Source organism: Galeopterus variegatus, unplaced genomic scaffold, assembly GCF_000696425.1.
Source record: "Galeopterus variegatus unplaced genomic scaffold, G_variegatus-3.0.2 Scaffold7178, whole genome shotgun sequence".
NCBI lineage: Eukaryota > Metazoa > Chordata > Mammalia > Dermoptera > Cynocephalidae > Galeopterus > Galeopterus variegatus.
The window spans coordinates 66513-77412 of NW_007733289.1; the positions used below are offsets into that span (position 1 = coordinate 66513).

A 10900-nucleotide genomic window follows, 5' to 3' on the forward strand; every position below is an offset into this window, starting at 1 on the left:
ATCCCACATACAGACCGGTTCCCGCTCACTGGCTGAGCGAGGTGCAGGCGCAACACCTAGGCTTGCGATCCCGCTGCCGGTCCCAGTCCGGTACGGGCGCAACACTGAGGGTTGAGATCCGTTGCCGGACACGAAAAAAGACAAAAAAAAAAAAAAAAGAAAAGAAAAGCGTGTGTAATACAATTGCATTTCTATCAAATGTATTATGTACTTGATGCACTTAATATATGCAATAAAATCACGTGAAGTTCATACACGAAACTGTTTGCATCGCTTATTTCCAGAATGTGAGATTTGAAAGGACTTTGGTTTTTCAAGTCCAACAGTACTGTAACATTTAATTTGTTTCTTACAATGAACATGACTTACCTTTTTAACCAAAATGTAAATAAATTTTTTCACCAAAGGAAAAAAATTTAAACTTTAATAAGCTAATTATATCTTCTATGAAGTTTGAGGGAAAATATTATATTTTTCTTTTAGACATGCTCTATTAACCATATTTAACTGCTATAAATAAATTTTTTCACCAAAGGAAAAAAATTTAAACTTTAATAAGCTTATTATATCTTCTATGGAGTTTGAGGGAAAATATTATATTTTTCTTTTAGACATGCTCTATTAACCATATTTAACTGCTAGGTACAATTTCTACTTACTATTTTGTTGTTTATTTTTTTTCTTCAGTATCATGGGATTATATGCTTCAGTTGTCCTTGTGATTGGGAAATTTGTCCGTGAATTCTTCAGTGGGATATCTCACTCCATCATGTTTGAAGAACTCCCAAACGTGGATCGAATTTTGAAGTTGTGCACAGATATTTTTCTCGTCCGAGAGACAGGGGAACTGGAACTGGAAGAAGATCTCTATGCCAAATTAATATTCCTGTACCGCTCACCAGAAACAATGATCAAATGGACTAGAGAAAAAACAAATTAATACTTTAGGACATAGACTGCAAATAAAGTTAACATTTGAGGTTTTTTTAAAAAAGCACAATATTCTCGTCAGAGCTAAGCATTTCTACTTCGATGGAAATGGTTTCTCTTCTGACAGGTGGCCAAAGCTACCTTGCAAGTGGAGGCGCTGTTGAAGTTTTAATTCCATTTCTCTCAAGTCAGGGCTACTGGCTTTATGTTTGAGTCAGCAGTGTCTTGCGTGCTGATGGATTGTGTAAGGAAGCATTTGCAGGTCCCCTTCCTCAAAGAAACAGAAGAAATAAGAAGCAGATGTGCCCATGTTTGCTCTGCGGGGACCGTGCCTTCCTGGAGAGACACTGTGATGCAGGAGACCCTCTCTCGCCATGGGAGCAGCTGCGCCATGAGAGTAGATGAGCCTTCAGCACAGTCTGCAGCAGGATCGGAGGCTGATGACTCCTACACGTGTCTGTAGGCGGAAGAGAGAGAGAGGGAACCAGTGACCCTGGAGAAGCCCGTGAAAGGATGTCTCACTCTAAGCAAAAAGATAACATTACTGACACTCTTACTGCCTTATCTTACCTGAAGACTAAAAACAAATCTTTCCATTAAACACCAGTGACTTCTCAGGAAAAAAAAAAGCAGCAAAAAAAAATGTGGACACCTGCTTTGTTGGGGTCCAATGGTGACTCACCTCAATGATGACGATTGTCCTGCCCTGAGAGTTACTGCTCCTCATGAGAAACAGACATGCTATGGAAAGAGAAAAGGCCAACCCAGTTGGATTTGGAATGCTTTAGTAACTGCGGTCACCTGCTCTTCTGCCTCCCCCCACCCCTCAACTTGCTTTCTCCCATTCCCATGATTTAAGGCAATGGTTTTTCCAGTATGTGACATTCTCCTCCCTGTTTTTCAGGTATATCAAAGAGTTTACATATTCCAATTCACATTTTTACATCTGAGACGGGTTTTTTAAGTTCATAATTATGAGAGAAATATGTATATTGAGCTTGGGGAAATAAAAATGGCCTTTTCTTAAATTATTATTACTGGTAATACAACCTCTTCATTAAATAACAATGTAGCATGAAAAATTTATGATTGAAACGTAGTTTTCATTCCATATTAAAATACAGTTCCTGAGAAGAATCATTGAATGGGCTAGAATATGTCAAAAAAATTATTCTATGTAGTTTGGGTTTAGGGCTGATTTAAAATAAAGCACATCTTGCAAAGTCATTTTAAGATACTCTTTTCTGCCTTTTTGCATGAAATAGGAAAAGTGATTGTTTTGAACACAGTGTACAAAGAGTTAAAAAAATCAACTGAAATAAGAATCCATTTCTTGTGGTTTTCTTTCTCATGTGGGTGCTCTACATGAATAACACAAGCAGGAAGCAACCAGTATCAAAGTAATTTTCAAAGAGGAAACTATTATAGTGAGGATAGAGTTTAAAAAAAAAAAAAGAGCTCAAATGATGTTCAGTGTCTCCTAGAGAATTGGTTGGTGCGTATTTGTTCTTACACTGTGAAAGCCAGCATGCTTCCACCCTGCTGGACAAACTGCTTCCATCACTGTAACGGTAAACTCGAACCACTCAGTAGAACTCTGGGATGCCACTCTGATTTCCTGACCACAGGAAGAATCATGGTGCATATATCTGGGTGTGAGTTCTTTCTTTTAAAAAAGTCAACAAGGAATTTCCAAAAGCAAATTATAACATATTTAGGCAAGGAAAATGCTCATGAAGCATACAGGTCAAAGAATACCAGAACTGAAATATTCCTCAAGAGCACAGTTTTCAGGATTCAAGAAAGAAGCCTGCAGGTACGTAAGAGGGGAAATGTTGAAGGAAAAGCTTGTTGACCAAAGCACTCCTTCGGGAAGGTGTATGCTGGCTTCTAGTCCTGGTCCGGTCACTGTCAGGCTGGGAAACAGGGCGAGTGGGTCTCCTACCCTCCCCAAACCTCATTTGTCCGACAGTATGAGGGCTCATCCAGCTTTAACCAACAGTGTCCTGAGCCTCCAAGGTGCCAGGCCAGGCCAAGGAGATGCCCTCTTACCAAAGCAGGCTGCTGCCTCAGGTGGGGGTCTCTGAAGAAAGGCTCTGAGATGGGGAGCCACACGAGGACAATCAGGCATTACACTGGTCATTAGGGAAGGTAGGACTCAGCACAGGGAAGGGCCACCCCAATGTGCAGCTGCAACAGAGCTTCCCCACCTGGCGGGCTCGGGAGCCAGTATTCCATCCTTGTCCTGAGCCAAGCTGGGGTGTTTGGATCCCACATCAGTGAGTCATTGCCCCAGCCACCCCCTCAACCAGGCAACTCCCTGGAGGCTGGAGGCTATGGCCTTTGACATGGGTCATCCTGTGACCCATGAGCATGGCGTGTGTGTCTGCAGAGGGGATTGGAAGAGACCACCATACCTTACTGCCTGCCATGGGCCACTCAGGTCACTGGGTTCTTATTCTAAGCCTGTGACGTCTTACCCTGCGGGAGGAGAGTGAAAGGAAGTGAGCCACAGCCCCCTGCGCAGCTGCATTCCAGACCATATGTGCCAACCCCATCCACATCCCCCTCTCCCCGCCCCACGTGGATGCCAGGCCCTGAGGCATGGCTCTGCTGTCCAGGCAGCTGCTGGGGCACCGACGTCCTGGCCACAAGCTGTCTGCAGGGTGTGGGGGCTGCGCCACTCTCCGTCGTCCAGCTGAGCAGCCCTGGCACCGCACCCCCAGGTGTCACCCAGTGTGTGACACCTGCCCTTCTCTTCCAATGACCTGGTCACCTGCCTCTATCAGCAAGGTGACCCTTCCCTGGCCACATCTGTGGTGTTTATCCACCTAGTGTCCTTCTAGTTTAGTCATCCCTGTAGAAATCATGATTTCTTTTTTCACCAATTTCTTCCCAAATTCTACCCTTCATTTCTGAGTTTCCTAATTCTGATTTCTATTGTTTTTTGACATCTTCTATTGTTTTCTTAATTTATTTTAGCTCATTTTGAACTATTGGATCATAGTTTTGACCCATCTGGTGAGTGTATTTCGGTCAGACATTCATAGTCACCGAGAACTCGATCCTGCTGCTGTTCCCTCTGTGCTGACGAGCATTTGGTGCTGGATCTAAGCACAGCCTTTCCTGCTGCTCCTTTGCAGGGGCGTTCGCTTTCCTGACTTTTAGGGTGAAGCGCCTCTAGCCTGGTGGCTCCAGGCCCCGCTGCTGTGTGTCCCTCTGATGTTGGGGCAGCCAGCCAGGCCTGGGGGTGCGCCTTCCTCCCCGCCCCTAGGCTGCCTTGCAGCTGCAGCTCAGCTCCCCGGCCAATGCCTTCCCCTGCAGCTGCTCTTTCATCCTGGGAGGGAGTCTCAGTGGTCACTTTTGAGAGCTCACGGGCCCAGCGCCACCTGGCCCTTCATTTCGTGCCCAAGCCCTGCCCTCACCCACTAGGGGGGAGCCCTGAGCCCTGGCATGCAGGGCCACCACGTGGGGACCCGGCCCAGCCCCTCGCCTTCTCCTCCTCCTGCGGAGGGGCCGCCCCTACTCACGCCCTGTCACCCTTCCGTGTCTGGGGTCTGTCCTTGCTAGCCTGGTTCTCACCTGGGTTTTTGTTTTGCGTGTGTCGGGAGAGGAATGGGGAATGACTGAGGAGGCATGTAATCCTAGGCCGCCAGTGCCCTCCCCTGCCCCGAACCCATCTAAACATGGTCTCCAAACACAGTGTTCACGGAAGGAAGAACATGTTTAATTTCACGGTCGGAGACAACACTCTCAAGTTACATTGGTCTGGTTAAATGGGTCAACCGTCGACACTGTCTGGCCTGAAAGTGCTTTGGTGCAATCAGAGCAAACGACTGGGCCTCAGTGCTCAGGTTGTTGTGAGTAAGAGGTTTTTTTAAAAAAATAAAATACTATTCTTAACGAAAGAGTTATTTTAAAACATAGGTATCTGTGATTATGTTTCCACTTATTTGGGGTGGGGGTCGAGGTTGCCTATTTTTTATCTACAAGTATTTTCTTAGTACAGTCACACACTGCTTAATGACAGGACACGTCCTGAGGCATGCGGTGACTTCGTCGGTGTGCACACCACAGAGTGCTCTCACAGCAGCCCGGATGGCCAGCCTTCTCACCCTGGGATGTGTGACATAGCCATTGTGATCTAATGCGACCACCAGGTACATGTGGCCCCTTCATTGATGAAATGTCATTAGGTGGCAAGTGACTGGTGCTTTCACAGAGAGGCTGGTGATCTCCCCTGTTGTCTCCCTGCTTTCTAGTTTATACATTTCTGTTTGCATCTTTTTATTTCTTTTTTTTTTTCTTTGTGTTATTCTGTATTCTTTTTCTGACTTTTTGGGTTAGGAACATAGCTCACTATTTTTTTCCTAATGTAAGCATTTGAGGCTATATAAAGGATGTCCCAATTCAGAAGTATAAATTCTCCAAACTTACAGAAGTCATCACTTGAAAATGTAATTATTTAAGTGTCCCACACTTACTCAGCTTGGTGGATTCGGGTATTACATTTTGGTTTTTATTTGCCATGGGAGACAGTGTCTGCACTGCTGTCCCCTGGGTGTGGGGGACGAGGCCGTCACTCACCAGCCCTGACTCTGCTAGAACTTCCGCTGTGGCGTGTCCTTCGGACGATCCGCATTTGCAGCCCTTTCCGTTGCTGCCGCTCAGTTTCGCAGTTTGGAAATTGACTAGAACCACTAGCACAAGAAAATGGTTATTTGAATGTCAATAAGAAAGATATTAGTATCTTAAATTTTAAAATTATTGTCCTTTTCTAAGTTTGTAGTACTCATACTTCTAAAAACGTCACAGTTTAAATCTGCAGTCAGACTTTTGGGACCTTCCATGTTTTCTCCCACACAGACTGAACTCTATACGAGAGGCCTTGACGGGGCTGTCACAGCAGTCCAGAAGCAAGGCACATGTAGGTATCAGGAGGGGACCAGACAGGGAGGAAGGACAGAGAACCGCTCACTGAGGGAAGGACGGAAAGGGCCTGGAGGGAAGTCAGACAGACAGAGGGACTGCCGAGTCGTCCTAGCACTCAGGAACTGGTTAAAACGGTTCCTGCCTCTCCCACCAGACCTTCTGCCAGCCGTGAGAGCCAGAGAAAGATTGCTGGGGACAGGTTCGAGAGCTGCTAGAATAACAATAATAGTATAAATAACAATCAGCCTTAGCTCCTATTATAATGTGCCAACATAATGTGGCCTGTGCTAAAAGCAGGAGGAGTTGGAAACAGAGGTTCAGACCCTTGCCCGAGGCACAGGTGGGAACAGGACCTGGCTTGTTTCCGCTGGCAGCCAGCCTGCCCTTGACCCCAGCCTTCCTATGCACAGCGTCTGCGCTGCAGCTGCCGCCATCAGCCTCCACCTGTCCCGCCGAGCTCTGGTAGGTGAGCACCCCACCTGTCAGGCCGCACCCGCACCCACACTCCCAAATGCCTTGGTGGATGGCCGATGTCAGGTTGGATACTGTTGAGCAGTTTTTCATCTGTCGCTGTGCCTCCTGCGGCATTTCTCTCCCAGGCTACCAGGCCGCTGGCAGGGAAGCGTGTGACAATGAGCTGCATCGCTTCCCACGCAGAGGCATTGACATCTCAGGTGATGAGGGCGGCAGGGGCGACTCGCACTCTACTCCGCAGCCTGCTTTCCCTCCAGCCACTTGACTCTGAGGTCAGAGCATCAGGTACCTGCCAAACCTCCGAGCATTCTGAGAGGCGTAGAGAGGGAGGGACATCCCGTGGCTAAACCGCCACCCAGGCCAAACGTGGGCAATTGAGCAACCCTCCAAGGAGTCTTAGGATCTCTCAGTTTTTGTACTTAAACAAAGAATCTGATTTTTGTGTTGGATGGCCTGGTCCTTCCTTATTCCCAGAACTTCTCATCAATTAGCTCACATGACTAAAATAATGCTTACAGACATGAGCAGTATAGACAAATACAACTATTAAAAGCAATGATTTTTACAGATTAGATTCTAATGTCTTCCCTCTCACTATCAAAATGAGACTTGGGGAACATCATTTGACATTTACAGGTGGCTAAACCTAATATCGCCTCCCCCCCCCGTCGCATTTCTCTTGCACTAACAGCAGCCATGCATGCTTCGAAGTCATCAGTGTAAGGGAAGGCAACCTCCAGCTCTGCTCTGTCCCACCCACCTGGATAAGCCAAGCCTGGGGTCCTCCCTGGTGTGGGTCACTTGGCTGTCAACCACACATGGGAGGAGCACTTTCCTAAGACACTGAGATCCCCAGCCACCCCTCGGGAAAGTCTGCTCCCTGAATCAGCCAAAAGATACAGAGAAAAAGGGACAAATTGCCACCTTCCGTAACAGAGGTTATCTCTCTGTTCCTGACTGTGATGAAGTTGCCAGAAAAAACATGTTCATTTGACATGAGGCTGAATGTTAAGTTCGAGAATGTCAGTATGAAATCAGAAGGAAGTTGCCCACGCAGCGGTCAAGGATGGCCGTTGGGCCCAGGGAGGCCAGGGAAGCCAGGAGAGGCAGCTGGAGAGTGGCGGGGCAGGCTGGGCTGTCCCCCAACGCGTGACCTCCGGGCCATGCTGGTGGCTCTCCACTCAGAACTGCCCTCAAGACTTCCATTAAGTACTTGCTAAAGATACAACCCTACAGAAGTGCTGAAGCCTCCTATGGTTATATTGTTGAGACACCTAAGTTGGTGTGGCTGGGGTAAATTCCATACTCTGTTACAATTCCGCAACTCCATCTTAGATTATTCATTAAAGCGTTCATGAGATTTTTGATAAGTATTTAAATAATTGAAGAAAATAACAAGAGAGAAACACAAATCAAAATACCGGTTGTGTCATTTGCTTTCCTATCATACTGGCAAAGAATACAGAGAATTCTAGTTTCCAGTGCTGCAAAGACATGCTGCCAAGCAGCTGCTGTCTCACCTGCCCCTGGCAGCAGTTGGCGCCTCCAGAAGTGTCCACAGCTCAGAACAGTGCTTCCCACAGATCCAGCAAGGCACTTCTGAGAGTTTCTCCCAAGGAAATGAAACGATGAACTTACAAGCAAACATCACCTAACACGTTCATTTCAGTATTGTTTATGATAGTTATTTATTTGTTTATTATTTATTTTTAATTTTTATTGAATCATAATTGATTATACATACTTTGGGGGCTCAATGTTGACATACGTTGATCAAATCAATATTACTAGAATATATACTGTTACAAATTGTACTTATTCTTTATGCCCCTTGTCCAATCTCTCCCCATCCCCCTCTCCCCTCTAAATGCCCTAGATTTCTTCTCTCCTTCTGAAAGAGTAATGGTTACTCTGTTGATTTGCTGCCTAGATGATCTGTCCAATGCTCAGAGGTGTGTTCAGGTCCCCCAATATTATCGTAGAGCAGATGCTTCTTCTATCACTCTGAAATGGGCTTTGTAGAGAGAGACAACCTCTTCTTTTCTTTGGTCTCTGCTGGTGACTGTCCTTGTGTCAATGCATGCCAGTGGCTGGTGGACCATCTGCATGCTGGTTGTGGTGTCTAGCCACTTTTGCAGCAGCTGTGGTGGTTATTTTGGTGGCTGTGGTGGGCCACCCACATGGAAGTGATGTTTCTGGCATGCTCTTTACCTAGTAGGTGGTGGCACTGGTGGTGTGCCTGGTTGTAGGAGGGGGTCCAGACCCCAGCTCCAACCTCAAGACCCTGGGTGAGCTCCATGGTGCTTGCAGTTTGCCTGCTTGTGGGATGTAGTGGATTGAATTATGTCCCCCCAAAACTCCCTGAAACTTGAATTGTGTCCCCCAGGTTTTATGTGTTAGAAACTTAGCCCCCACTGTGACTGTTAAAACGGTGGGAAATACTATTATGGTAATTGAAAGGTGGAGCCTTAAAGAGGTGATTGGATTGTAGGACCATGCAGTAGTGAATGGATTAAAAATGGTGGTCAGGGGTGTGGTTCTGAGGGCTTTAACAGAAGAGGAGAGTCTCTCTCTCTCTCTCTCTCTCTCTCTCTCTCTCTCTCTCTCTCTGCTACCACCATCTTGCAATGTGAGACCCCTGGGTCACTGTCACCACCACCAGATGGACTTTGGACTTCCCAGCCTCAGAAACTATAAGCAATAAATGTCGTTTTTCTTTATAAATCAACCAGTTTCAGGTATTTTGTTATAAGCAACAAAAATGGACTAATACATGGGTGAAGGGTCCAGTCCCTGGCTCCATACCTCAGGACCCCAGATGAGCCCTATAGAGCTGGCAGTGTGCCTGGTTGTCCCGCCTTTCTGGCTCAGTAGCCCTGGGGACTTCTGGTCCTTCTAGGTGTTATGTGTGTTTTTTTGGTGAAATGAGACGTTTACTAGCTAATATCAAACTTTGTCTCTGGTTGCAGGTATTCTGTTTTTTCTTTCAGTTCTGTGTTGTATTATTTGCTGTTCCCATCACTTAAACTCTGTGCTGGAACTTATCTGCTATCCTTTGCTTACTTCTAAAGTGCGGGGACTTCCTGTGAGGACCAGTACTTGAGCCCTGTGGTAGAGCTAAATTGCTGCTTTGCTGTTGATTCCCTGGGGAAGGCATTTTGTGCAGCTCAGGTGTTAATGGTTGACTTTATAAGACTTCCAGGTTTAGTGAAATTCAATGCACCAGGGTTGTGTAGAAACACTGGTCTGGGCCTGAATCTTTTCATCAAACTGCACCCCATGCAATTCTGCATTCCTGACCCGTCCCCTCTGAGTGGTGCTATGCTGATTGGGGGGCAGATCAGCTGTCCTTGCTGCACCCCAGTGTTCTTCCGGTGGGCCGACTGCCCCATGACCCATGCTGCAAACACTTCCATGGGACAGGCCCTTGTGATGACTCACCAGCCTCTGAATGGCTCCTTTTTTTCAGTTGTCAGTGGCCTCTCACTCCCATGTGGGTTCATGGGAACCCTGTTAGTGGTCTTGCTGGCCTGGGGGCCACCAAGGCCCTCTTCTCCCCTGCAGCCTCTAAGCAACTTCATCTGAAGGGCACAGCTGCAGCTTTTGCCAGCTCCTGCTCCGTGTGCTCAGCAGCTCCAACCTGGATGTGGCCAGGGCTCAAAACAGTCAGAGCAGTTTTTTCTTTCTCTCATCGTGGCTTCTCCTGCCTTCATGCACTCCATAGGTCTCTCCTCCTCTTCCCCTGAGCTCCAGCGCCCCCTTAGCTGTCATCGCTTTTTAATAGTTGTAAAGTGGTTGATTTGTGGGAGAGAGTGACACTGGGGACCGTCTATTCTGCCATCTTGACTGGAAGTCTATTTACTATATTTTAAAATTGTGAAAAAAAAATGTCCTAAATGAGAGAATTAGAACACAACACAGTCACTAATTACTGGCATAGAAAAGTGTTCTTCAACATATTGTTCAATGCAAAAAATAGCTATAAAGGAGCATCCACAGTGTAATCCTTCTTTTGTCAATATATGTAGACAATAATCACACTATATTTACTAAGTCCTTCCTATGTGCCAGCCACTAGACAGCTTTATAAAGTATTTATTTGTTTTATTCTCCAGAAAATTCTATCCTATATGAAGAAACTGAGGCACCAAGGGGTTGAGCAATCTGCCCACATGGACCTGCTGGCAGTGAGGGCTCGTGTGGGCTCCAGTGTTGCGACTCCAGAGCCCTGGCTTGGGCCACTGTGCAGATTCCCAGGGGCATAGCCTGGGGAAGGATTTAGGATGTTCTTTTCTTTGATTTATCCACAGGTTTAACGTTTTTCTACAGTAAATATGAATTACATGTGCAATGTAAAAGGAGAAAGAGCCATCTTTAGGGGAAGGGAAACACAGAGGTTTGGGCGACTTTTGTAATGTGTTGTGGGGAGACTTTCACCAGAGTTTTTGCGGTTTCTTCTGCCCCTGATATCTGTTGGCACAAGTTCACATTCCTGAATCTCTCCCTCGGGCAGCGCCGTGAAACTGTCAAGGAGTCTGAGAAAAGTAAGCAAGGAAGGGCCGAC

The 10900-nt window shown here is 46.5% G+C and overlaps 1 protein-coding gene across 1 annotated transcript in view; it reads left to right on the top strand.

Annotated features, from left to right (window-relative positions):
• Nucleotides 1-2157, top strand: part of LOC103607149 (piezo-type mechanosensitive ion channel component 2-like) — a 64521-nt gene extending 62364 nt beyond the window's left edge. Inside the window, exon 22 of the mRNA XM_008591685.1 lies at nt 688-2157. Within this exon, the coding sequence (XP_008589907.1) occupies nt 688-940 (253 nt within the window). The 3' untranslated portion in view covers nt 941-2157. The remainder of the gene's footprint in view (nt 1-687) is intronic.
• The last annotated feature ends 8743 nt before the right edge of the window (nt 2158-10900 follow it).